This window comes from Emys orbicularis, chromosome 8 (assembly GCF_028017835.1).
Source record: "Emys orbicularis isolate rEmyOrb1 chromosome 8, rEmyOrb1.hap1, whole genome shotgun sequence".
Lineage (NCBI taxonomy): Eukaryota > Metazoa > Chordata > Testudines > Emydidae > Emys > Emys orbicularis.
The window spans coordinates 17,497,958-17,525,906 of NC_088690.1; the positions used below are offsets into that span (position 1 = coordinate 17,497,958).

Here is a 27,949-nt window from a genome sequence, read left to right on the forward strand (position 1 = left end):
TGTGCAGGCTGCCATATGCCCCAATAGTTTCATGAAATTTCTGGCAGTGGTTGTGGAATCGGCGAAGGTTTTCAATAATGTCCGTGAGTGCTTGGAAGCACAGCTCAGGCAGGAACGCCCTGGCCTGGGTTGAGTCCAAGAGAGCTCCTATTAATTCTATTCTCTGTGTCCGGGCTAGTGTGGAGTTGGGCACATTCAATATGAGTCCCAGCCTGTGGAATGTGGCCCTGGCCAGAGACACATGCTCTGCAGCCTGTTCTTGCGACTCGGCCTTGATGAGCCAATGTATGGGAAGACTTGCACCTGACATTTGCGGAAGAAGCTGCCACGACTGCCATACACTTGGTGAATACCCGGGGGGCTGCTGAGAGCCCAAACGGGAGCACCCTGAACTGGTAGTGCTCACTGCTGACCCCGAAGCGAAGAAAACATCTGTGGGCCAGGATAATGGATATATGGAAGTGCGCATCTTTCAAGTCGAGGGCGGCGTACCAGTCCCCCGGATCCAGGGAAGGAATGATGGCGGCTAGAGAAGTCATTCAAAATTTCACTTTCCTTATGCATGTGTTGAGGTCTCGCAGATCTAGGATAGGCCGGAGCCCATCATTGGCCGTGGGGATGTGGAAATAGCGGGAGTAGAACCCCTTGCCCCTGAACTCCTGAGGAACCTCCTTTATTGCCCCTAGAGCGAGGAGCGATTGCACCTCCTGCAGAAGGAGTTGTTCGTGAGAAGGGTCCCTGAAGGGGGAAAGAAAAGGAGGGTGGGAGGGCAGGCGGGAGGGAACAGAATTGGATAGAATATCCCACCCCTACCGCGCTCAGGAGTCAGGACCCAGTGATCTTACGTGATCTGGGACCAAGCACGGTAGAAGCGGGAGAGTCGATTCACAAGGGGGGGTAAGGATCCGAGTTTGATACTGATGCTCTGTCCTTGGGCGCATCTTCAAAAGTTTGGCTTCGGGCGGCCTGGGGGCTGTGTGGCCAAACCCTGGCCTTGGCCTGAGGAGGACTGTGACGGGCGCCTCCTATTATTTCTGCCCCTGGATGAATCTTGCCTGGGAGGCCCAGAGTAGAAACGGGATGGGGGCTGAGGCTTAAAAGGCTTTCTTTGCGGTGCAGGAGTGTGGATCTCCAAAGTCTTCGAAGTCGCCCATGAGTCTTTAAGGCTGTGCAGGCGAGAGTCCGTATTTTGGAAGAACAGGCCTGCACAGCCAAAGGGGAGGTCCTGGATCGTATTCTGGACCTCAGGTGGTATCCCTGACACCTGCAGCCATGCACTGCGCCTCATTGTAAGGGTGGTGGCCATAGTCTGAACCGCCGAGTCTGCTGCGTCTAACAGGGCCTGGAGGAAGGTTCTCGAGACCACCCTGTCCTCCTCAAGGAGCACGCTAAACCCCTTGCACGAGTCAGCCGGGAGCAACTCCTGCAATTTTGCCAACCAGCTCCACGCTGACGGGGCCTGAGCTTGCGGTGCCGGAGCTCACACCTGCGGGGCCAGGGACTGCACCATCATGGCAATGAGGTCCCACACAGCCTCATAGGCATGGAGGGGAGGTCGAGCTCTTCCTCCAAATCCTCCTGAGTCGGGGAGTCTACAAACACCGGACTTGACGGGCCTCCTGTTGGGGCTGGAGTCAACGGTGCCAGGTCTTGAGGTCCAGACCGTGAGTGTCCCGCCGGAGGACGCATCCTGCTGGAATCACCTCACGGCTTCTTGATGGGTAAACGACCCCTGTCTGCTTTCTTTTGCTTATGCGGCACCGGGGACTGTAAGTGGTGCTGCCTGGTAGCACTGGCCTTATGAGCCAGGGAGCGGCGCCGGTGCTCCTTGGAGGAGTCCTTTCTTGGTGCCGGGGCGCTGCACACCGATGATGCCGGTGCTGTTCTGGTGCCGGCTGGGGCGGAGGGCCGACTCCATTAGGAGGAGCTTTAAACAGTAGTCCTGCTCTCTCTTAGTCCTGGGTCTAAAGCTCCTGCAAATTGGGCACTTATCTGTCTGATGGCTCTCTCCTAAGCACTTGAGACAAGCAGCGTGCGGATCGTGTCTGGGCATAGGTTTCACACATCTCTCGCACGCCTTAAACCAATGCGACCGAGGCATGCCACGGTGCCTGGGGAAACCCCCCCAAAGTAAGCCCAACTAACTACAAACCACTATATAACTAACATAACTATTTACAACTAAGAGAAGGGAACCACTACGTAGGCTCTTGCGAATGCAAGAGACTGAGCTGCTCCAATGATGGTCACTGACGGTAAGAAGGCACTGAGCAGGTGGCGGGTCAGCAGGGACCTATATACACCGCCATGAAGACGCCCGACGGGTACCGCTAGGGGAAGAACCTTCTGACGATCGTGCACGCGGCGCGCGCACACACCTATTGGAATGCACATGAGCAATCACTCGAAGAAGAATAAATGCTATTCTGTTCTTACTGGTGTTAGCTAGATATCAACAACGAGTTCATGAGAATTGTACCTATGTATCTGAGGGCAGCATTGAGCTTAATGAAACACACGCATCCCGTTATGGCAAACTAACCTTTAAGTGAATGTTTGTTCTCTATGTAGAAACATCATTGCAGGTACCAGCCAGAACTCAATCCAGTAGCTCTGGGCAGAAAAGGGGTATTTGTTCACAGATTAAAGGAGTTACAGGCAATTGGAGTGGGAGGATTAAAACAAAGAATCTATACTATTTTCTATCCTGTAACCCCCTATGGCCTGGCATTTTACAAAGCTGAGGAAAAAGCACAGTATATATTTTACATCACACATAATCCTACAGATTAAAACTTCAAAAGGTACTATCACTGACAATGGTTGAGCGGAGGAGGGAGTCCATTAATCAATTAGGAAAGACAAGGACTAGAACTCAACCCTTACAGTTCAAACATATGAAATGTCCTGCATTCTTTGAAGTACAATGAAGTCCTTTCCTGATTAAATCTAGGCTGAAAACCATCTTCCTATTGAACACTTCATTATGACTATAGTGGAAGATGTCATAGGGCATATTTTCCAGTCTGCTCTTAAAAGTATGATACATACATAATAGGATCAGTAATTTATATCTGTTGTCATGACAGTGGGTGACATGGAAACTTTATAGAAAAAAAATCATGTCTGGAACATTCTCCATAGAGAAATATAGTATGCCCTCATTTCCAGCACATATTTAAAATTATCCTTGTGTAAGGAATTAAAATTATAAGCTGGCCTATGAGTCACAAAAGAAAGGGTGATAAAGCGTTACTGAAACTTCCACAAAACTAAAATATTCTTCAAGGTGGGGAGGGCTGCTGCAAAACCAGGCCTCTAGTACGATTTAAACATAGCTCAGTTGTGCAGGGCAAATATTAATAAACATGCTTCAGCCTTGGAGTGATGTAGGTCTGTAGTGTTACTGAGGAACACATTTAAAGGTGGCTTGGTAAATATACTTATGCTAATATAAGCTCTTTATTATTTGAATAAGTCTATAATGATTCTTTTTCCAAAAGAGAGAGAAATCTGGCTCTGCATGCCTCTTGATGCCTTCTTTCTCCACAGTAGGTATCAACAGAAAGTGACTAAATTATCTGGTCTAAAACAAGAATTGTCCAATCTGAGTATAGTCCTACCCTGCAAAACTGGCACAATCAAAAAGCCCTAAATATAAAACATCCTACCACACAATCCTACCACACCTAGTGTAGGGCTTGCTCAATTTCAGCCTGCAAATGAAAATACATTTTTCAAAATTTTGGCCCATAAAGGGATTAGAGCCCTGAAAGATTGTTTCCTTAATATAAGTCCTTCAATCAATTGCAGCCACAACAGGATATTGAAACAATAATTTTACATGGAACAAAGACGACAGTATAACCAATGCTAGATTCAGCTCTCTTCCATAATTACATGCAACAGCTGTAGAGAAACATCTTCATTTATAAACAATCAAGCATTTTACACAATCCTACTGAATACTGACTGAATGAAAAATATCCTCTGGTACAAGTTCGGAACGAAGAATGGGAACAGATGTATCAGATGCTTACTTGCCTAAAGCCATTTCTACAATGTCAATTTACAATAGTTGAACAAATGCAGTCTTAAATTACTCAGACTATTGTTTCTCTGCAACTGAAAACAAATAGGTCAGAATTACTATTTAACTTTACAAAATGATACATAAGGTAACGCTCCATCACAATTTTTAGATTAACCATCTAAATATAAAATCATCTAATCATCTAAATATAAAAACTGTCTGAATCTGGGATAAGCTCTCCAGATTTACATTAACTTGGGGTCCTGGTCTTACACCCGTTGTAGTCAGTGGGAGTCTTTCCACGGATTACAGTGGGTTTAAGGTTTAAGATTTAAGAATGGACATCGTCCCTTCAGATGTGAACGTATAACAGAACATTGTATGTAATGAGTTAATTATTTTGGGGCTATTAACCTTTCCTTCTTGATTTTAAATATCCCTTCAATGTGGGGGAGCTACAGCGACCTTTATATTTAAGTTGCTTAACATTTTCTGTTATAAAAGGTTCTTGCAACCTTTCTGCTACAAAAGTTCTTGAACTTCCATTTTTTGCTGCAGGCCTCTGAAATTGGCTTGGAGAAAACCCCTTAGGCTAGAGAAATGCATTTTCTTTGGCCACCAAATTCCATTCAGATCTAGCTGAGATATAAACTGTTAAAAATAATTACTTCTGTATAACTTGTGTTCTTCAGGAAAATTTTGGCTACTAAAGTAATCTTCTAAAGAGAAGAGAAATGCTGTTCAATTTTTACCTTAAGAAAAAAAAAAAAAAAGGCATTGCAAAGTACATACAATAAAACTATGTTAAAAGAAAGTTATTTAGATTTCAAAATCCAGCACTCAAAAATTAGGAGACAGGATTTATAGTTGCACAAGCAACCTTAATGTGCCCCCTTGTGCATATGCAGTATGATTTAGTTACACTATCATATACCATTATTTTTAGAGGACCCCTCTCTCAGTGCATAGGTTGGAAATGTAAAGAGTCAGAATTAAGGTTGCAAGGCAACCATAAATCTGGGGTTTCCTAACTTTCAAGAGCTTGACTTAGCAACTTAAAGAACTTTCTTTAAAATGTAGTTTTCTTGTATGTAATAAAATGTAAACTGTAACTTCTACTAAGCACCAGTGCAATTATATATGTATATTTTATTTTAATTTATTTAAATGTGTATGTCGTTTTCTTCCAAGATGTGTTTTTATATAAAATTATAATAAAAAGATGACAATAAAAAGTAGCTTTACCTCAAGCACACTGCAAGGCTAAATTATACACATGAGGGGACTACTGTGCTGTAACTGGGTTTCCTGGTTTAGTAGAAATTACAGTGTAAACAAGACTGTAGCAATACATCTACTTTACCAGTACAGAAGAAACAGGTTAGAGTAAGTGGTAACACATTCCTATGTACAACAAAAGTCATTATCTTAGGAGCATATGTAAAGTTTTTTTCCTTGCAGCAGTCCCCATCAAAGATACAAAAACAAGTTAGAGATGATATGGTCACTCATTTAAGAATTGTTGTCTTAAGACTTACCTTTCTTTCTAGCTTTCTCCTCAAGGGTGATGAGCTCTGAAGTCCAACACGTAGTGAATTAAAATGTAAACATTCACATATTTAATAGTACCATTGAAATAACCAGCACTACATTAAAAACTGTTCAAAAATGCATCTGCAAATGCTCCTAATATAAATTAAATATATGAACTAAAAAGGAAATATATTTAACATTAGGTAATGCTATAAATAATGGTAAATGCATTTAGTGTACCTTTGAGTCATAAAAATGCCTTAAAAACAGGTAAGTTTACAGCATATCACCAGTACTTTGCATACCACTGCCATGATTTTTTTTAAACATCAATAAGTCTACATTGGACAATTCAGAATAATTTTTGGCCACTTAACACTTCAATGTAAGTAAGTAAAATGGGTGTATGTATGGTGTCCAGGATGAAGTCCAAGTTTTATTTCTCAATAAAACTTCTTTGATTCCCAACGTTGATAACATGGCTTGCTCTTTTCAATACCTTAAAATTAAGTGCATTTTGGAAAACTTGTTTAGATGTCCATTTTGCGAAGGCTCATTCTGCTGAAGGAGTCTCTGAGGGGGGGAAAAGAAAAAAACAAGATGATAAGCTCATATTTTCCATTGTGAATTAAAAAGTCCATGCTCTCCATTAAGATGAACAGTGCTTTTCTGTACATGATTTCTATGTTTGCTCACTGCAAAAATTGACTTGAATTTTTAAAATTAGTTTGCTAATTTGGGTTTGCATTTTGAAAACATTGGAGTGATTGTGTTTTATTGACATGAATATTCACAGATGATGAAATTCAGAGGGACAGCACAAGGCCTGGGCACCTCTTAAATCCTATGGGAAATTTCACTCACAAAACATTTCTAAACTTCATGTGAGAAAACCAAATCTGAAATTCATATGCATGAGTAGTTGTGGCAGAAGGCCTCGTGAGATCATCCAGCCAGGGAACAGAACAGAAACCAAACTATGCGACTTACCTGACCAATCAACAACAAACTAAAAATAGCTCAAATAAGGAATACTCAGAGAATAGTTCATGAGCCAGCCACAGAGTTGAGAACAAGAAAAATTTTGAATATTGATAAAACTGGAGGAAATTGCCATCAATTAGTAGAAAAATACACTAAATCTGTCAGTTATTCATTGTGGATTTTTTGCTGAATTCTAGTTGGACAGAGTTCTTCTCTGTTTGTTTTTCCTGTTGCTCTCCACTGCTGAACAACGGCTATCCAAACGGGAAACTTTAGGATGAGGGCTATATTCTTTTGAAGCAGTTGCATGTAGCAAGAGTTGTTTTGAAGACCACACACAAACAAAACAGTAATAATGTTCATACAATGAAAGGAACTGTAGCTCGCTTGCTACTTGCATTTAATAGGTTAGGCTTCTTCTCCTATGCTTCAGTGATGTATATTTAAAAAACAGACTGGTTGGACATTAGGACATATTAAGTATAAGTCCTTAGCACAGTTTTGAGCTATTTCACCCTAACTTGCTACTGGATCATTGCATGAATTATAATGTCACTAGTATCCTCCGGTCCTAAGAGCCATAGAAGACATACGAATGGCAATTAGGGATAAAGAGAAGGCTAATTTCAGGAATTGCCAAGCCTGCTACTTCTTCAATAAGCAAGGAATATGTAACAGGAGACCCTTAATCACTATCTTGTTCTCAGGATTGTAGATTGAGGGCTATCATTTGTAAGGGGTTGTAGTAGTTTTGGGTGGGTGCTTTTAACCCTAAATCCATTGCAGGAACAGCATGCAAATTCCACTTGCTCAATCATAATATGTGCACTTGTTAAAATCAACTCTCATAACACTAATAGCATAAATGGCTCCTGACCTGGTTGATAAAATAATTAATGATTTTATGTTAAAACCCATTGAAGAGGAATGGAAATGGTTAGTCTGCTTCAGAAAGGTCTCCCAACATGGACAACATTCACTGGCTTTCTAATGTGAAGCTCTACAATCCATACTGTGCATCTGCTAGGATACTCACCCCAGGGGTTCTTTAGCTACCACGCAAGGGATCATTGGGCTTCACTCCCCACAATTTTAGGTACAGAACTGACTGGACTTGGAGGAGGAGTGGTCTTGAACCTGTTATGAGGAAGGAGCATCCTAATGGAATGGGGAGAAAGGGGCCATACCTGAAAAATCTGCAAAGGCAAACTGGCCAACCAATGCATCCTGCAGTGCAAGACATATGGGGAAGGGGATAGACCCACCTGCATTTCCTCTTCAAAGTTCTATGGCAAGGAAAGTGGTTTTAAACACTCCCAGAGGAGTCTCCTGTTCCCATTCCTATGTCCTCTTTATGCCATATCATTCCAGCTGAGTTTTTGTTTTTAAATATTACCCGAGCTAGGTTGAAATAGAGTAAAATTAACATCCACCTGTGGCAAGCGACAGGCAAAACTGCCTTGTATAACTGCGGGATCTTTCTATTTATCAAGGGCTGGAGCGCTTCCTTGAGCCGGTGATAGTTCCTTTCAAGCTCCCGCTGATATTCCTTTTGGTCTGGACCTATCAGGCTTTTGTTTTTGCGTAACGCATCTTCACACCTAGAAAACAAAATTTTGTAAAACTCTGGCAGACAACAGGGGACCTGCTTGCTAGATGCCTGTTAATTTATTAGTATGAGAGCATTTAATATTCTCCTGGCTTGACACTTAATATCCTCTATCTTGTCTTTTGGGTAATAAGGACTCAGCTTATCTGCTTGGTTTCCTTGGGGAGAGGATAGTGAGTCATATTTCTAATTTCCATTTTATTCATAGAGTTGTGATTCATTTTTAAGTTTAATTTGTTCTCCTATAACATTTCTCCTCTGTGAGGAGGAATGGAAAGCTTATCTCCACAGCCATTTTCAGTCCAAGGGGGTTTAAAGATGGATGTTTTCACTGCCAGCCCTAGGAAAAGATTATCAAGCAGCAGACTATTAAATGTTCACTGTGAACTCTAGTATTTTGAACGATGCAAATTAAACAACGTGTCTAAAAAGGAATTGATAATATCAATGCCACTTTATTTCATAATGAATAACCAGGCTGCTTCTGGATCTACTAGCTCAGAAGAGGAGGGTAATATTGTAATTTCAGTTATTTTCACCAATTGTTTAAATGCTCATGAGATTTAGTGCCGGATTGAGACTGCAATTCTCTTTGCCAACAAGGAAGGAAAAATAGAGCAGCAGCACACGTCCTCAGAGAACTCTGCCAACATGTTTCAAACCCACTTGGAGAGGGTAATTCAGTCTCCCTGCCAAATCAAGTTTGCCTTTTCTGTTGACACTATCAATAAAGATATTCATTAGTGCCAATTACGGTAGTGGGGTTTTTGAGATGAGGACACCTGTCCATAAGGAACTCTGCCGAGACCCCCACTTCATTTCACATACACACCCATACCTAATGACTTGGGCCACTTGACAGTACTTCTCAGAGACAGATGGCACCAAGCAAACAGAAAACACATTTTTTGAACAGACTTGTTCCTCGAACAGAGCAAATGGAGATTACTGAATCTTTTGCTACATTACAAGTGTATTCTTTTAACAGGCACTGGATACCCCCTTATATTAGTATATCAATTTCTGTTTAATGCACTGAAAATAAATGTTCTTGGAAGGAGTTTGAAGCCAATACTCTACCTTTTTGTGAAGTCTTTGAAACAGAGCCGTAGTTTGTTATGGTGTCTGAAGAGCTTTGGATCATTGGGTATTTCAGACAAGAAAACCTGTGCAACTTCTAATGGTCCCTTTAAGAGTAGAAGAAAAAACAGTAAGTTTCTCTGCACTCCTGTCGTATCCATTGGAGAAATTTCTTACATACAGAAACTTTCATAAAATGCAACATTCCCTTAGAGGGTATTTCTTGGTGAATTGTGTCTTCTAAGTCCAGAGTAAATCACCAACTATCATGACAAGTGAAAGTGTCTGTTATTCTCAAGATAATCTTTAAAGCGTGGGTCTGCTTTTGGAAAGTGACTGTAAAATACATGAGATTCCACATTTATTCTTTCTCAATGGCTTCTAAATCAAGTGTGCTCAGTTGTCAAGTAAACAGATATTTAACACTGAAAACTGAACCAGTACAGTAGTTGTTTGCCAGCCCTGCAAAATGAACGTAGGGTCTGAAATTCAAGTTATAATTTTTCTGGCTTGTGCAGTAGTAAAGATTCTGCAGGCAAAAATCTTCCCTCATCTTTTACCTGTGCAATTGTATTACTTTCAAGTCCACTGATATTGCAGAAACCAAAATACAATCCAGTTCACTCACTCTTAGCTTTGGTAGCTCTGCAGGGCTAACCAGAGTGAGAAGTAGCAATACTTATTTTTATCAAAAAAGCAGGCAGATATGATTCTGGATACCAACAAGCAGCAGGTCAGCTGATTAAGATGGGCAAGTTTCACTTAGGGTACGTCTATACTTACTTCCTGGTCCGGATGTAAGCGATCGATCTTCTGGGATCGATTTATCGCGTCTTGTCTAGACGCGATAAATCGATCCCAGATCGATCCCGGAAGTGCTTCCCGTCGACGCTGGTACTCCAGCTCAGCGAGAGGAGTACGCGGCATCGACGGGGGAGCCTGCCTGCAGCATCTGGACCCGCGGTAAGTTCGGACTAAGGTACTTCGAATTCAGCTACGTTATTAACGTAGCTGAATTTGCGTACCTTAGTCCGAAGTGGGGGGTTAGTGTGGACCAGGCCAAAGTCACTGTATTGATCAGAACCACACTTTCAACGATTGCCACTCAAATCATAAAATCGCTGATAGTAACTAGTCAAGAATCAACAGAAAAATCAATCTTGCATTTGTGGTTTGGGCTGTAATCTTACTGCAGAGGAAAGGACATTCACCAAATCCATCATTTAGAGTGAGGTACTGTAAACTATTATTTATCACCTCACAGAAACATACAAAAAGCTGGGGTTCCAGCGGCATCATTCAATTATATTTGCCATTACCTAGAGCAGTGTTTCCCAAACTTGGGACGCCGCTTGTGTAGGGAAAGCCCCTGGTGGGCCGGGCCGGTTTGTTTACCTGCTGCGTCTGCAGGTCCGGCCGATCGCAGCTCCCACTGGCCGTGGTTTGCCGCTCCAGGCCAATGGGGGCTGCTGGAAGCGGCACGGGCCGAGGGACATACTGGCCGCCAGGGGCTTTCCCTACACAAGCGGCGTCCCAAGTTTGGGAAACACTGACCTAGAGCATTTGGACAGGAGAAAAAATTCTCTGGCAGCAATTATATTAGAAGTGCCCCCATTCTATGGTATGCTTGGTTTTAATTCAGGGCACTGAAACTATTTTCCACTCAGAGTTGACTTTCTGTTGCTGAGGTACTTTAGTGCTGTGTTCCCTCAACAACAGAGAGAGTAAAATCTCTTTATAACCTCTCTGGATTTTCACTTCTCCCCTGCTAGACTATCCCTAATGCCAAAGGTGTCCAGTCTTTGCAACACAAAGGGCGACAGTAGCAATTTGCCCGGATCACAATGCTGCCTCTGATTTGTAGGTGACAACAATTTTAAAAACAAAATGATAATTACTATTTACAGAGAATGAACAATATGCTCAGCTCTGTGCAAAATACAAAGGAAGGAACCAAACCATCACAATAGCCACTTTCACGTAGGTTTTCCTTGACAGGTGAAGATAAATTGTATGTTGTTTGCATTCCCCAGCAATAAAAACCTGCAGCTGATCTGCTCTGTCCACTTCCTGCAGAGACCAAGCTTCTGGTTGCTTGATATTTTCATTGGTACTTTAATTGTGCTATTAGCTGTGAAGTATGTTTCTAAAGTGACTTTGCACATTTTTAAAATTAAACGAAAAAAATCCGGACAAAAGCAGTTTTCACTGACACAACTTTAAGCCTCCACCAAGCTTGAACATCCATCTGAGTGATATGCAATATCCGAGCGTGTTTAAAGCACGATAAAGTGATTCTCACCTGATTTACCGTTGTACCTACTGAACCTTGCAGCACCATTTGGAGCATCTTTGGGTCTGCTGGATCTTGATGAGTTGCAAAAGCCAATTCCTGTGTTTTTTTCTGCATGTCCTCTATGGCAACTTCGATGGGTGTCAAAATTATCTACAGAGGCAAACATTAGCCAGAAATATGTGGACTGTATTTTTTTTTTTTTATTATGGCCAAGATTTTCGAAAAGAGGCACCTAAAACTAGGCTCCCACGGTGGGATTCTCAAAAAGCACCTATGTGACTTGGGAGCCTAAATCCCATTAGAAGTTAATAGGACTGGTGTTCTGAAGTCACTTTGGTGCTTTTGAAGATCCCACCTCTGAACCTTCATTTAGGGTCCTAAATAAGTGACCCGGATTTTCAGTAGTGCTTCTGCAGCTGGGTGCTTAGAGCTTTTAAAAATTAGGTCCCTTGTGCCTGTTGCACCCCATTGTGTTCGATCAACCCACATGCAAGAAGTTGCAGGATTACAGCCTTATTCAGGTACCTAAATACGCATTTAGGACCCTGGCTGTAGGTTCCTGTAGTGGAAAATCTTGGCTTAAATTATGTTGGGGACAATTCTTTCTATTAATGGCAGGCTTCTGAAGTACGTGAGGGAGGGACCCAGTGTAACTGCTGAGGTGGAGCACATGTTCCTCGAGCAAAATGGCAGAGATATAACTCGTGCTACTACATGGCAGACTCAGAGTTTGTCTACATACACAGACTTGTACACATTCAACTTCAGGGGTGATTTTAAACCAGTTCAAACGGCTATGTGGACACACTTATTTTGGTTTAGTTTAAACTGATTAGGAACAGGTTTAAGCTAAAGCAAAATAAACTAAAATAAAGAGTGTTCCACCTAGGAGTTTCCACTGGTTTAAGTTGGTGTATAGACATGGCCTCAGATAGACTAAGGTCCAGTACTGAAATGCTCACACGGAACAGACACAGCTGAGTCTGGCCTCTTCAGTGGAATGATGTAACCACAGCTGTTAAACTTGTAGGAACTGGCTTTGTCGTTTGGGATGACACCACAAAGCCTCTGGCTTTGAAGGACAGTCCCTCCTTCTTTATTTGATTCAATACATGCAGCAGTGCTTTCTGGAGCACGCAAATGCCCATAACACAGATAAACCGCTAGTGAGAATGAGTGAATTTGACATCCAATGGGCTAAAGTTTCATTCTTTATCCCCTGCAAATTGTTCCAGTAAGAACCTCTTTGTAATGTTTTAATAAAGCAAATAACTAACCATTGCCCATCTTTGTCTGTAGCAGCCTGGTCTGCTTTACAGAGCTCACTATGCACGAGTCTCAGCAATGCAAGAGAGGCTGATAAGCTTATTTCAACACAGCTTATTAGACTTTTTGTTGTGGCACTACAAGGCACTCCCCTCCCCCGCCACTCGCCACTGTTCGGGATTCATAATATACCCTATGCACAGGTCTCACCTCTTCTTTGTGACTGACATTTATTCTGGTTTTAATGTAAGGAAAAGCATGGGAGGTTGTCAAGATTGTCTTCCGCTTGAACTGTTCATGCAGCTCCCCATGAGCACGTCCGTCCAGGGTGAAGGGCGTGCAGTACATGAAACGCCGCAGGTTGTAGTTTTTGTCAAAATAGGTTATCCTGTCCTTCATCTCGTATGTGTCAAAGTAGGGCTCCACATAGGTTATCTGAATGTAGGCCTGGAATAGGGAAAACAAGTTTTCAGATAACAAAACACAATGCAGAGGGAAGCCAGAGTGCAAGGAGATAAATTCTGCTTCCTTCCGTTTAGCTGCACAATAACCAGCTTCACCTTTAAGAAACAGGACTATTTTTCACTCTCCTCTCTTTGGGGTACCCCCTGTAGACCTAACTCACTTTTTACTCTGTCCTTACTCAAACAAAGCTCCCACTGGCTTCTGTGAGAACTGGGCATGCTCAGCAGCTTTTGGGGAGGGGGAAAAGCAGCCCCCCCCCATGTGTGGGTCTCCTTCTTGTCTGTGCTCATCTGCGGCACTATTCCCCACTTCCCTATGGCACCTCTCTGCTGGTCCAGGACCCTGGAGGAAGGAGTGGGCAAGCCAGGTGCTCGAAGATGGGGGCAATGAATATTACACCACTCCTTGCACACAGCAGAGATGATGAGGAACAGATAATGCAGCATGAAGCTGTATTATCTTTTTCACTCAGCTCTCTTTGCAGTGGGGATTTCAGAAGGCCCTGACTACCCACTGATCTCCCCAGGATCCACAGGGCCAAGGGGCATGTCCTGCAGTCTATTCTGCATTCTTCTGTGGGAACAGTGGTGTGGGTGGAATCTCCACATGGGGATCCTCACGGGTTTGCCACCTGTCAGCCCTCTCCAAGGAATTTCATTGCAGAAGAGGCAGTATCCAGCCCAGGATTTTTCCCTTTGTGCTTTAAGTACTTAGAAATGGCTTAAACTTGACAGTTGTACTTTGCATTCTTACCTTGTTAGGATCTAGTTTGCATTTGTCTACAGGGTTAGAGTCCTTAATCACTTCAACCACATCTTCACCAAATCGCTCGCCGTAAAATCCCTGAAATGGAGAACACTGCATTGAAAGACAACACCTATTTCTGTAATCACAGCAAGAGGATTGGAGAGATCAGGCCAAATTCAGCACAGGTGCAACTCCAATTGCCTTCAATGCAAGCTGTGCCCGGGCTGAGTTTGATCTGCTGAACTTGGAGAATTAATCAGTTCGGTTCTAGGGGTTACAGCTCTAAATCCTTCCAATCTCATATGCAGACAAGTCATCTGGCCTCCTTGTGAATCTGTCACAAGGCTGAACATTGGGCACAACACAGGATCTTTTTGAAAAGCAGATGGTGCAATAGGATTGGGATTGGCTGGTTTGAATAAATTAGATGTGGGGTGGGGGAATCTGAATATCCAGATTCTGACCTCAGTTACACAATTTTGAATTTGGAGCAGCTCCATTAATTTCAATTGAGTTACATCATCAGGGTAACTGAGATCAGAGTCTGGCCCTATACTTGCCTCCATTTGATCAAGGAAGTTACACCGATAAGTGAAATAAACTTTACAGGCTACATTTTCCAGTGATTTTAGGTGCCTCATTTTTTTGGGCACCCAACCTGAAACACCTAAAAGGGGCCTGATTTTTTGGGGGCCTGATTTTTTGGGAGGGAGGTAGGGAAGGGAGAAGGGAGGCTCATCTCTTTCTGAAAACCCGTTTACATTTGTCTACAAACTGCTCTGATTCAATCTCCAAAAGCATTGCCTGAGGATAAGGAAGAAATCCTAACAAGCCAAACTAATTTCTCCTTTATGCAGTCTCACTAAGGGGAAAAAGATAAACACCACCTGGTTTTGGTGGAGCAATGAAACAGAAGGGCTGCGCGGGGCAGTCAGGTGAGATCCTGGAATGAAATATTAAGAGAAAGGGGGAAATGTTAATGCAGAAAAAGGACAAATTTTAGAAGGATCGAGAGGAATGACTGCAATAACCGTATTAGCGAGGGCCAGCTGCACTGACAAGGATGAATATACAGTATAATACACCAAGAACATGGAAGTGATGTATCAAGTCTTGGCCTCTAGCTACAGGATTGAATAAGTCAATTTATTATTTCTGAGGGGAAATGCAGGGAGGCCATGCGGGCCCCTCTCAGTAGAGAGTGGGGTCAGTGGTGGGAGGGAGATGTGATGGGGGTGTTGCATGCTAGAACCGTTCTTAGCAGCTGAATCACTGAGCAGGGCTCTGGGAGGGATGGGGTAACTTAGAGCAGTTTATGTTATGCGGGAGGCTGTTTTGGTCCCTGGAGCAGCCCAGAATCACGCTCCAAGAGGCACAGCACAAAATCTCACCCACTGCCTTTGCCTAGTGATTGTTGTTTCAGCCACTACCTACGTTTCATGATAACAATCTAGCTTTTAAGGCTTGAGCAGCTCAATTGTAATTTACAGAGGGAATTTCAGGTCTGCCACAACAATCTCACCTCTAGTCTATGGGAAATTTCGGCTAGCTTTGTTATCGCGGGCTCCTTGTACACAAATTCTTGTTCATCCAAGTCTCCAAATTTAGTCCCGTAAAAACCGACCCGGAAGTATGTACCAAACATCCGCTTTCCATCCTACGTTTGGAGAGACAAAAGGCACTTCAGTATAAAGACTCATTCACGTATGTTATAAACTTGAGTGTTTGCAAAAAATTTGCTCCTGCCTTTGAACTGCCATTTGCTTTGGGAGGTGGGTGGGTGGAGGGGATAGAGGTACTTGGGCTAATCAACACTGAAATTCAAGTTACAGCAAACACCACACTGAAGATAAACTCAAAACTAATACACCTCTACCCCGATATAACACGAATTCTGATATAACGCGGTAAAGCAGTGCTCCGGGGGGGCGGGGCTGCGCACTCTGGCGGATCAAAGCAAGTTCGATATAACACGGTTTCGCCTAAAACGCGGTAAGATTTTTCGGCTCCCGAGGACAGCCTTGTATCGAGGTAGAGGTGTATCAAATCAAAGTTATTGGAGATAATTAATAGTCTGATCCTGCAATGAGTTCCCTCCTGGGAGGACCCCTATTGATTTAGGAGCGCCGCCATCCCTCAGGCAGAACTCACTGCAAGATCCTGAGCTCCACTGAACTCAGTGAAGCTGTGTAGACGTACATCAGCTGATTAGCTGGCCCTAGGTTTAAGGGAAATCAAGCTACGGTCCTTATCCTGCAATTTGTAGTGAACAAGCAAGCAGACTGCTACATGTCTACACAGCCCCATTAAAGTCTAAGCAGCTCCAAGTCAGAGCCATCTGTTCATGCACAACTAACTGCAGGATCAGGGCCTAAGTCAAGATCCCCTTATACTGTGATTTAAAAATAATCCAAAATTTAAAAGGTGTTTTATTTATTTTTTAAACATTGTGTTGACAGAAGCACTTTAATTCTCCTAGGGTAAACTATAGGGCCAAAGTCACTCCGAGTGGAAGCAGTGGCAATTCCATTGGCTTCCAGGCACTTGCTCCCATTTAAGCCAGTGGTGAATTTGGCCCACAGAATGTAATAGCCATGACAATTGAAGTGACACACACAGGTTTTTGTCAGAAAAGTCACATTTTAAAAAAGTGAGACTGAAAGATCGGAAGAAACATATTTAAAAAAAAAAAAATCACACCTCTGATTTTGTTAAGGATCAAAACAACTCATCACGCTGCATGCAGAAACTAGACGTGCTTTTTAGAACGTGTTCACCTTTACTCTCATGGGAAAGTGTGCGGCAGAACAGAATGCATTCTCTCTCTCAATCTTAGTGTTTGGGTGTCAAATGGCACCTCTACATGTCTAGCCCAGAGCGTGGGATTTGTATTCACTATTTTGCGGTGGGGCAATGCCGCAAGGCATTTTTGGGGACATTTGACTACTTTTTAGGTTAGGTGCAGACCAATTTCTGCAGTAAGTTGATCTTTTGTGGTGATGGTGAAAATAGTCTGGACGGCAGGAAGGATACAAAACTGATAAGATAAAAAGAATCTGATCCATGAAAAATGACCAGTCAGAGGAAAGCATTCAGATATCTGACGGGAGTTCTCCTGACTGCTTTTAAATAATAAAATTGTAGTTTAGGTGCATTTCCTTCATTTCAATGACTATATTTCTTTGTAATGAAAATACATAATTGTTTGAGAGCCACATTATCCCCTCTGCCTTGGTGGGCGGAGAGAACAAAAAGCAGGCAAACTAGAAGGGGTGGAAATGCCATTCGCACAGCATCACCCCCCACCAGCCCAACCGAACGCCCTTGGGAGTTGTGGCTGCTGAGCCCTTCAGTGCAAGGAGCTGCAGCACCTGGAGTGCTCCGGTCCCTACGCTCATAGCAGGAAGTGGTTTTATTGGTTCTTTGTGCAGCAGAGGTGCCTTTTCCCTGGACAGGGCTGCCTGCATACCTAGCTCTCTGCATCTGGTGTACAGCAGAGAGCTCCCAGAGAGCAGGAGCTTGGTCTATTTCCATGTTCCCCTAGGCCACAAGAACAGGAGTTTTCCCTACTCCCCTAGATTACCAGAACAGAGTAGAAAGGAAGAGCTGGAAGATGGCACAGCAGATGTTGAGGTGCCCAAGGCTGAAAAAAAAAGCCTCTGGTTTGTTTTTGATGGGTCACACGCTGGCCTTGTTACAGGGAAGTTAATAGAGAAAAACATTCAGGCCCCACTTCAGCAAAGGACAGGGTGTAACTTTAAGCCATTGAGGAATCACACTGGGCCCAGCTTCACACATGGGCTTAAATGCTCCGCTGGATCAGTGCCCTAATGGATTGTTGTATTTTAATCAAAGTATTGGATGCTACATTTGGGACTATCGACCATGACTGCCTCCATATCTCTCAGCTACCCCTTATTTCAGACCCATACCTCCTCCCATCCCACTCAGTCTTGGTGTCCTTTACTCTAAACTTATCCGACTGACGCATGAAACCCAGGCAATGGACAATGTTATCTATGCTAAAGAAAATGCCTCCTCGTTTCCAGCTCACTGTGCTATTTGTTTTCTTCTTTCCGTCCTCTGAATAGCAATGCTTGCAGTACATAGCACCTTTCACCAGAGGATCTCAAAGCACTTGACAACGAATTATTATTTCCATTATGCAGCTGGGGAACTGAAACACAGAGCTAGTCAGTGTCTCCCCTAATGTTACGCGGAGCCTGATCCTGTACTACCTACACGTCAATGGGAATTTTGCCACTGACTGATGAGCACAGGATCAGGCCCACAGCGAGTATGGAACACACTTCAGGTCTCCTAATTCCTAGTGCTCTTCCCTATTCACTAGACCATGCTGCCTTCCTTTTTGGGTCTTTGTCCCATGCTACAGGCCTGATCCTGCTCTCATGGAAATAAGTGGGATTTTTGCTATGGATTTGCACTGGTAGGATTGGGTCATGTATCTCTTCTATTTGGGCCTAGGCAGGTTCAGAGGCAAGTCCTGCATCCTTTAGCCTTAATGGTACAAAGCAATAGTCCAAATACGTTTTTAAAAGTTCCTACAAGTCTCCACCGATGGCAATTCTACTGAGCACCTCCTGAAAGTCGCTGGGCACCCAGTGTAACAAACTGAGCTCAGTGGGAGTGGAGGGCACTTCCCACCTTCCAAGAAGCGCTCAGTATTGTGCAGGATTGGTCCCTGTGGTTCTGATCGTCCAAGATGCTGAGCACTTCCGAGGAGGTGCACAGAGCCCTTCGCTCCAACTGCACTCAGTTCCCCACAAATTCATCTCGAAAACTAGCTGGATTCAGTGTCAGAATGAAGGGGTTTGGGCCTGATACAAAGGGATATTGGCTTCACCAGTGTGATATATTATTTAAAAAAAATATATACTACTACCAAAGCAATGGTTGCTTAAAATAAAATGTGAAAGTCCTTTCAGGATGCATTTCTATGCACCCACCTCGCAACAGGAAAAAATCAAAACCCACAGATTTTTCAAAATCCAAGGCTCAACCACCTGCATGCTATTCCCTCTGAGAGGCTGTCCCAATAGGAAAGGAGACAAAAATAGCTTTAAGCCACTTCTGTGATCTCCTGATCTTGGGGCTGTACAGTCCCTGGCATAAGTTGGAGCAGCCTTTAGGCTGCTCTATTGTGTGTAAGTTCCCAACAGCCTCCTGGGTCACAGCAAGGGATCAGAGGGATCTAGGGGTATCCTGGCCATACCCCTATTCCCCAAACCATGCCGCTTCCCTACACCAACCAAGGATTCCCCTAAGATAGAGGGAATTCTCACATGGCCAGCTTTTCCTGCTTTAGGGCTGCTTTGGGTTCTTGGAGTGGAGCAAATAAGCCTTAATCTCGGGGGGGAAATGGTGGCTAATGATTTCAATAGCATGAAGCACTATGCCAGGTAATAAGTGCTTGCAGGATCGGGCCCTTAGATTGTAAATCCTTGGGGCATGGACATTGTCATAGATACTTTGTTAAGCACTAGGCACATTTATGTTGCTATGCAAATATCCACAAGTAGGAAAAGAAAATGTTGGCTGTTCATCATTGCAAAATACTGAGGCTTTATTGGGGAAATTTACTAAACCCACATAAAACCAGCGTGATCAGGTTGTGTGTGCACATGTACAGGTACATACATATGTACAGGGCAGTGACGGCAAAGGCAAAATCCATCTCACCAATCTGAAGCCAGGGTGGGGGCTTAGTACAGCCTCACACCACATGCCAACATCCTTCACCATCATAAAGTCCATTTACAGTGGCTTTTTGTGACAATGAACAGTATTTTAAGCCAGAAACCAAGTCACTTAAGCTGAATCTCTGACTCCTGAAAATGGTCCAAGCGAGACGATGTGAACAGCAGGTACGATCCCTGCCGCGTCGGTATGGCTGGCAGCGTTGGTTAGCGCATTAGCCTTTCACCTCTGGAGTCCTGGGTTGCAGCTCCCTATTAGTCCAAATCAAAAAACTGCCTTGCGACATGGCACATTCTAGCCCAAGCGGCATCTGTGTTAAAGACTCAGGAATGAACAGCAGGGATGTTACAGGTCAGAACTGAGGAGCGTGGGCGGAGCTTTCATGGCACCTTACTGCAGTATGTGAGATTTTCACTCCTGGGCTTCAGGGGCTTTGGTTTACACAAGCCACTCTGCTGCACTGGGGGATTGTGTTCCAACAAAGACAGTCCCACAGTTCAGTAGCGTGCTTCAAAAAGGAGTGAGCCTGTGTCAGTGTGGGCCCTAAGCAGGAATATCCCCCCCGCCCCCCCCAACACATACTAATAATTAAGAGGGGGGGGCCCCTTGAGCTGCTCGGGGACCTAAGCAATTGCTTAGTCTGCTTATGCTTAGTGCCGGCTCTGGATTGAGCCCATCTACACAGGCAAAACAATCATTTTCGGACACTAGTTTGTGCTAAAAAGATCCTCTGGTGGGGGTGGTCTGCCTATGTGGACATACTGTTTTTCTCCCTTCCATAAGCGCCCACTTCAGGCACAAGCTACATCATTAAAATGTCTTAAAATGAGTGAGCGTTTCAGTAACATTTAGCCCTTGGACAGCTGGGGAAGGATTTCTTTAAGGGTTAAATAACACGGTAGGAGTGGTTATGGCACAAGCTCTGGATCCATGTACGTGAACCCTGTAGCCGAGCTGCCCAACATGCTAAAGCAACTACTTCATCCTCCTTTAGCACCATAAAAAAGCATGTTTCCCTGATAAAAAACAATGAAACATCTCCTGAAAGCCTCCTTTCGTCTGCTGTCCTCTCAGCTTTAACCGTTTGTGATCTCCAATGTGCTGCCGTTTGTTGCATGCACTTTAAAGCCATTTTTAGTGTTGGAAGGTCAGCCTTGCTAAGTGGGCACAAGATCACTGACAAATAAAGGAAACAGAGCAAAGGAGAAGGAAACATTTTAATGTGTATTTGGGTTTTCAAAGGCGCATAAGGAAGTTAGGTGCCCAAATCTTACTGAATTTCAGCCTTAATGTCTGTGTCCCTGTTCTCATCAATGAAATGCACGGCTGCCAAGCTTTGTGCAGTTCTGTGTATGACATGACATGCAAATTATTTGAAAATATGCAAATCAGTTCATTAAATGTGCATATTTGCAAATACCTTGTATATGATTATAAAACTTTGGCTTAAGGTCAATACACCTCTGTCCCAAGCACTGTTGGGGTGCTGACAGGTGTCTGGGGAATAGGTGGGTGCTATCTAGGTGGAGGTGGCTGGGAGAAGCTTTGGGGTAGTTAAGGGAAGCTGGGTTTGGTGGGAAGGCCGGGGGAAAGGGTAGCTTAATAGCTTGAGGTAGAAGCTGGGGGCAGCTATGTTTGTGGGGTGGCTTTTGAGGGAGGGACATTGTGGAAAGATGAGGGCAGCTGGCTGGGGTAGAAGTTGGAATCTGGCAGGGGTGGGCTGGTTGGTTGCCAGGTTTGGGGGAGATCTGGGACCAGTACTGAGTCCCCTTCCCCTCAGTGCCACTTGCTACTTCCTACCACCATCACCGCCACCGCCTGGATGCTCTTTCTCTGCTCAGATCCAGTAGGAGGTGCAGCGACAGGGAGCCGGCTTGGCTGCCAGCTGACTAAGAACACTCATGAACAACTAATTACCCCCAGTGCAGCCACAAGTGAGTATCTGCATGTGCAAACCAGACAGCTGGGTGCACACACTCACACACCCATCTGTATGGGCAAATGCTTAGGTGCTATTTTTATCCTTCACATATTTTTAGTAACAGTGAACCTCCTGGAATTGGGAAAAGCCCAGTTTCCAGCCTGGCAGGGAAATACCTCAGGGCTTTTGCTTGTGTTAAGCCAGTGTTTGCTCAAGTTACTAGAACTAGGAGCCAAGTGAGCCAGTCAGACAAGGGTTGATTGCGGAGTCAGAGGCAGTTACATGCAAATTTGGGATTAATCAATTCAAATCATTCTAGCCTTTGCCTAATGGCGTTAAAAAAACAGGTCAGCCACCTAGGACAAAGTAGGAAACTGGACACAAAGGGGAGGTAGTTGTTCTTTGAATTCCACTGTCTAGTGTGAGAAAGGTGGCTCTCCAAAGGTGTTTGTTGACTGGGCAAGACTGAAGGACAACGTCAGTCTAGGGCCTACTCAAATGTACCTCAGTAGCACCAGAAGTGAAACAAAGAATTGAATTCCACGGCTAGTCTGCTGGCAATGGGCTAGATCAGCATTTCTCAAACTGGGGTCCGCGGACCAACTCCTCCCCCTTCCTCCCTCAACTCCTCCCCTTCTCTCTCAGCGCCTCCTGCACGCTGGGGAACAGCTGTTCAGCGGCATGCAGGAGGCGCTGGCAAGGAGTGGGGACGGGGCGCACTCGGGGGAAGGGGCCAAAAGAAGTGGGGAAGAGGAGGGGCAGGGGTGGAGTGGTGACAGGAATAGGTGGGGTGGGGTGGGGTCTGGGGCTGAGCGGGGCACTAGGGGGTCCGTGAAAAATTTTAAATCAAAATGGGGGTCCTTGGGTTGCTAAAGTTTGAGAACCGCTGGGCTAGATGATAACATAACATAATTTAAGGGTCTTGTGTAATGAGCATGTGATGACTCTAATTTTGCCAGGATTTTCCCATAGAAATTAAATCAATTCCAAGGGCCCTGTACACATAGAACTGAAAACAAAACAAGTAATTTAAAAATATTACATTGTTTCTGAAGAGAGCTAAAAATGCAGTTATGAGGGAGAAATTATTAACAAAGCATTTTCTCGCCTATTATTTCAAGAAAAATAATAGGTCTTTGGGAGGAGACGAGAATGAAGGTGAACACTGAGTAGCCATTACAGAACTGGCAGAGCAGATAACAGCCACCATGATTTATGAAGGGTTCATGATTGTTATTATGCATGGTAAATACCTTTCAAAATCACTGGAAAAAAAGGTTTAAAGTTATCTCTTGCACACACACCAAAAGCTTTGCCAACTAGATTTACCTTATCAAAGGGCTGAGAAATTAGACACAGCGGGGGCCATCTATTGACAACAGGGTAGCCTGGGTATAAATGCAGGCAGAACTGGCCCAAAATAGGTATGAGCAAAAATAACTCCTTCATACATGTTAGAGAGGGAATTGATGACCCCAAATCTCTCTGTTATGGTGTTTTACATTTTCTTGCTGATTTTAATCCAACGTACTAAGTCTTTAGACAGTCTTGCCAACTCTTAAAGTTCTTTCAGTGTTTGGTGGTTTTCTTAAAACCACCAAAGCACCAGCTCTTGGAGTCTTGTGATTCGGTAAGAATCTCCACTGGCTTTGTTTTTAAATCCACATGGTTGCAGTGAAAAGCATGAACAGGTGAATCCTAACAGCTCAAAAACCAGAAGGTAAATAAAAATATTAAAAAACTCATGATTTTTAAGCAACATCTCATGAATGTTTTGAGACCTGACTCCTGAACACTTGAGTTGGCAATACTGCTTTACCTGGATCTTTTAGTTGGCATTGCTCTTTGGTAAAATGAAATTATTGAGGTCTCCACAGAGTAAAAAAAAAAAAAGAAAAAATCCACAAAGTAGGAACTTACCACAACAGACAATAGTAAAAGTGGGAAGTAGGGTCAGCAACCAGGGCGATAGAGGAGAAAACAGAAAGTATTTTAATTAGGGAAATTCCAAAAAACAAATAAGCAGCAATTGGCAGCAAATAAATAAAAAAAAAAAAAAAGAGGTGCGCATCAATTAAAATATTTTAAAAAATAAGGAAAAAGAAAAACATGCAACAAACGTGAAGGCTACGAAGCAAAAAGCTCAGCAAAAGGTGGCAACGAAAGTGCACAACAGTAGACGAGAACATAAACCATGGGTGTGTTTTACCATGCAATAAAACAAGACTGAATGATGTTAAAATCATAACCAATGACAAGGGGATACTTCAGGGGTCGATTTAGCATCATGAAGATTGATCAAAATAGATGCTCACAGGCTTTCATTACTTATTGGATATTGAGCACACATAACTTACATTCTATGATACAAACATTGGATTGCTGGGTCACCTCATCTGCTAGGACTTGTCACAGTAAAAAGCAAGCGATTTACAAGGCAAGTTCTTTACATCAGAAATTACAAGTAAACTACTGAACTTTAATTCTTGACAAGCCAGAATTAGACATGAAGTTTATACATCTCTGGCCAAAACTCTAGGTGTAATAGAGAATATGTAGGACCTCTTATGTAGGCTCCAACTCAGAAATGCGTGTGCTTACGTGCTTTCCTGAATTGGGGTCTTAAAGTACTGAACAATCTTGATAGTAAGAGTGGACCAGATTGAGTTGCTTGATTTAAAGTAAAGCAGAAGCAAATATCAGTGCTTGAAAAGCTCTTTTGGGAACTGAGGAAAATAATCTAGGAGTGTATTTACAAAATGTTAAAAAAATCTTCTTAGACCATCAAAGTTGATGTATAAGAGCAAAAATGCAAACACAAGCAACTGACCTATGAACTGATTCATCAAAATCACAGTGAACTGGTCTGTGTGAGAGATCTAGTGGACACCATTTATTTTTAATCCAAATGAGTGTCTCTCGTGGTGGATATTGTAGAAATGCAAGCAGAGGGCCTCTGCTAAAACTAAAGCAGCAGAACAAAATCTCTGGTGTTAAAAGAATTGAGCTATTTTATTCCCACCCAAAAATCTGCATTAAAAAAAAGTATTCAGCATTTGTTAATTACCAAGATTAAGTGGCTCTAGTATGAGCGAATGTCTGCTTAACCATTACAGGTTTCACTTTTGACACCTTTGAGCATAAGCACTTAAATCGACCCCTGTGGGTGGGGTGAAAATATGGTATGAAGAGATGATATTCTGTGTCAATGCTGATGAGAAGAATTATAAACAAAATATAAAAACAAACTAGTGATGATACAGTGGCTCATTCACCAAAGAACCTCATTAGTGGAACACATTGGCATCCATGCACTACCTACAGCTTCTTAGAAAGAGTTTCCTACAACTACCACAATCGTTTTATTGATATTTCTTTGGTTAATGAATTCAGTTTAAACAGCAGACAGCAACAGAAATACCCACAACTAGCACATGTGGGCAAAGCATTGGCATGAGTCATCTGATCAATTAGTGTTCTTTACTAACTAAAATATTACCTACCTCCCAGCCAGTACTCTGTATAATAAAAAGTAAAAAGGGCATGTCACAGCAACAAAAAAAAAAGATGTTTCAAAGGTCAAAACATGACCACTAATGTAAGGTATTATTAATCTGAAATGGTCTCATTGATTATAAGTTACCAGGCACCTACAGTGGCCTATTGTTTCCTTTGGCTGAGAAGGACATTACATAATTGATTAGAGAGAGATCAACCACTTTTTTGTCCTTTATTATTCTGTTTATCATGTCTGGTTAATATCAGGAATTCTGGCACAGCCATGCCGCAAGTTATGTGGAGAGAGCAGGGCCAGATCCTCAGCGGGTGTAAATCAGGACAGTCGGTGGAGCTATGCAGATATCCATCCACTGAAGAGATGGCCCAGCTTATACTTTTATATAAGTGTAATTAAACGAATGGTCACACAACATACCAGGCTATGTGAGGGCTGCATACTAAACCATCGTATTGATATTTGTTTTAGAATTGGCTGCTGAGTTCTTACGCTCCCTCACAGAAAAGGACAAGTGCTGTGGGCCAATCCTGTAAGGTAACAAGCACCTCCATCTCCCATTGAGCTGAGGTCCACTGAACTCAGTGGGAGTTGAGGCCTTTCAGCATCTTCCAAGAAGTGCTCAGCACCTCACAGGATGGGTCCCACATGGCTGCTCTGACCCTGCAAGATGCTGAGTGTCTCCTATGTGGTGCCTTCAAATCCCACTGAGCATAGGCCTCAGTTCAGGAAATCTTCCCAATTCAGGACAACTTTTAAGCACATGATTAAAAAGTTAAGCATGTGTTTACATGGGGGCCACAGTTTTTACAATGAGCCCACTCGGAAGTGAGCTCAGTGATTAGCAGCCTATGGCCTGATCTTACATCACTGCCTTCAGTCGGAGCAGGATCCGCTATAAGGTAGCTAATATTGCACGGAAAAGAGCAGGAGATTGCACAATGTATTTAGCTGAGACTACTGCTTTGCTAATAACACAGCCCAGCTACCTCATTCCTAAGTGTTTGCTTTTTCAATGACATGGATAATGTTGTCTGACTTTTAGTTATACTGGTGGATACAATTTTAAGGATTTTTTTTTAAATAATAGGTGTATTCAGAATGAAATCTAATTTCAGAGGCAGGGAAACAAGGATATTTTGATTTGCTTTTACATTTTTGTTTAACGAAAAAAAGATTTTGGTGAAATTCAAAATAGCTCAAGAAGCCTATGAAGAGCTAAATAAAACCCAAACATTTCTTAATGTTATTTAGCAAGCTAAATGTAACAAACCTTTTTTCCTAGCATGCAAACATATTTTAAAGTAACACCTGAAATTATACATCTATAAACTAGTAAGCACAATGCAACTGACAGATTTCTTATTAACTCCTCATCATTTTTGTTATTTACACGAAAAGTTTGTATGTGCAGACTTGACATCCTTGTATGATTATAAAGGTCCCGAGAGTCAATGCTCATTAGCGATCCTTGCATTTTCTGCGGACCATCATTTTGATGTTATTTGTACAATCTGATTGAAATGGCTCTCCTTGATAGTTAGCTTTTGGTGGAAAACAACACTAAAACATTTCAAATATCTTCACAGTTCATACTGCAGCTGGAGATTAAAATCATTACCTGATGAACAATTTTGCTGAATGCTTCTTGGAGTTTACCATGAATTGTGGACAGTTTCTTGGCATCTCTGTTAGCTTCATGAATAGGAATAAGGACTTTGTAAACCTCGTTAACTGCTTCATACATGCCAGCCTACAAAAATAATACGTATCAGATGGATCTTTCTATCAATTCAACAGGAAAAGAAAAGAAATACAGCTGGTATATAATACATGCTCACAGTACTTCAGTAACTAAGATTACAACATTGAAGTGGTTGCTTATATGCTTACATTTATTGTAATTTAATCAGGAATTTTTTTTAGAAGAGGTATCAAATCCTCAGTAATTCATAGAACCAAAAGCACATATAGTAACACATTTCTATTTATTTTTAATAAACTTATTTATTAGTGAAGAGGGGAGAGGCTGAACCAAATATTAAACAAGTCAATGGGAATAGTATCTACATCTGAGTGCACAGTATGACCCATTAGGTTTAGTGTGACTTGGGTCTACGTAACTTGTATCCTGCATTCTCAAACTCCATGAGATGGGACTTTGAAGTGTCTCCCTGAAGCGTGTCTGCCAAGTAGCACCATTTGCCCTCTCACCCATGGTGATCTGACTAGGGTTCCACCCATCACAGATGGATTTAGAAGGATCTGCAGAGGCACTATGCCTCCCTACTCCCTCATGGCTTTGCCAGTCCATTGCAGGAAATGTGCTGCTAGGCTCTGTCTGTTGCCACAGGGAATTCCAAATCATGTTGTGGTAAATAATTACCTTGTCCTTAAAAGCCTTTCTCTGATGGGTACTTTGCTACCATTCCGTTACCATCCCAACCTCTGCCCATTCCTAGCACCAGCCTGAACTACCCACAGATCACAAACCCTGCCTAGCAATCCCTGGAGGGACATCTGTGGTATGAGGACAGGGAGGCCACAAAGATACCACTCACCAGCTGTGTGCGCCAGTCCCCTCTACTTAAAGGGGTGGAAGGAACTACATGGTCTTTAACTAATAATGTAGAGATAATATTTGTCTTTTACTAATGGTGAATTAGAACTAGAATTAGAGCTTCCCAACTAACTAAAACACAATTACCTGAAATGCTGAAATGGAAACAAACCCACAAAACCCACTCAGTGATAGGCTATGGTTGATTACAGGGGCTAACTGA

At 42.9% G+C, this 27,949-nt stretch overlaps 1 protein-coding gene across 6 annotated transcripts in view; it reads right to left on the bottom strand.

Moving 5' to 3' along the window:
* Window positions 1-6,096: 6,096 nt before the first annotated feature.
* Window positions 6,097-27,949, bottom strand: part of DOCK7 (dedicator of cytokinesis 7) — a 151,299-nt gene continuing 129,446 nt past the window's right edge. For 4 of the 6 annotated variants that reach the window (XM_065409527.1, XM_065409528.1, XM_065409524.1 and 1 more), the window contains 9 exons: window positions 26,788-26,919; window positions 25,156-25,170; window positions 15,536-15,661; window positions 14,020-14,109; window positions 13,012-13,248; window positions 11,542-11,685; window positions 9,240-9,346; window positions 7,984-8,151; window positions 6,097-6,139 (listed from right to left, as the gene is read on the bottom strand). In XM_065409527.1, the coding sequence (XP_065265599.1) occupies window positions 6,097-6,139; window positions 7,984-8,151; window positions 9,240-9,346; window positions 11,542-11,685; window positions 13,012-13,248; window positions 14,020-14,109; window positions 15,536-15,661; window positions 25,156-25,170; window positions 26,788-26,919 (1,062 nt within the window). Of the gene's footprint in view, window positions 6,140-7,983; window positions 8,152-9,239; window positions 9,347-11,541; window positions 11,686-13,011; window positions 13,249-14,019; window positions 14,110-15,535; window positions 15,671-25,155; window positions 25,171-26,787; window positions 26,920-27,949 lie in introns of all 6 variants that reach the window. The other 2 variants (XM_065409526.1, XM_065409523.1) reach the window with 1 other exon arrangement.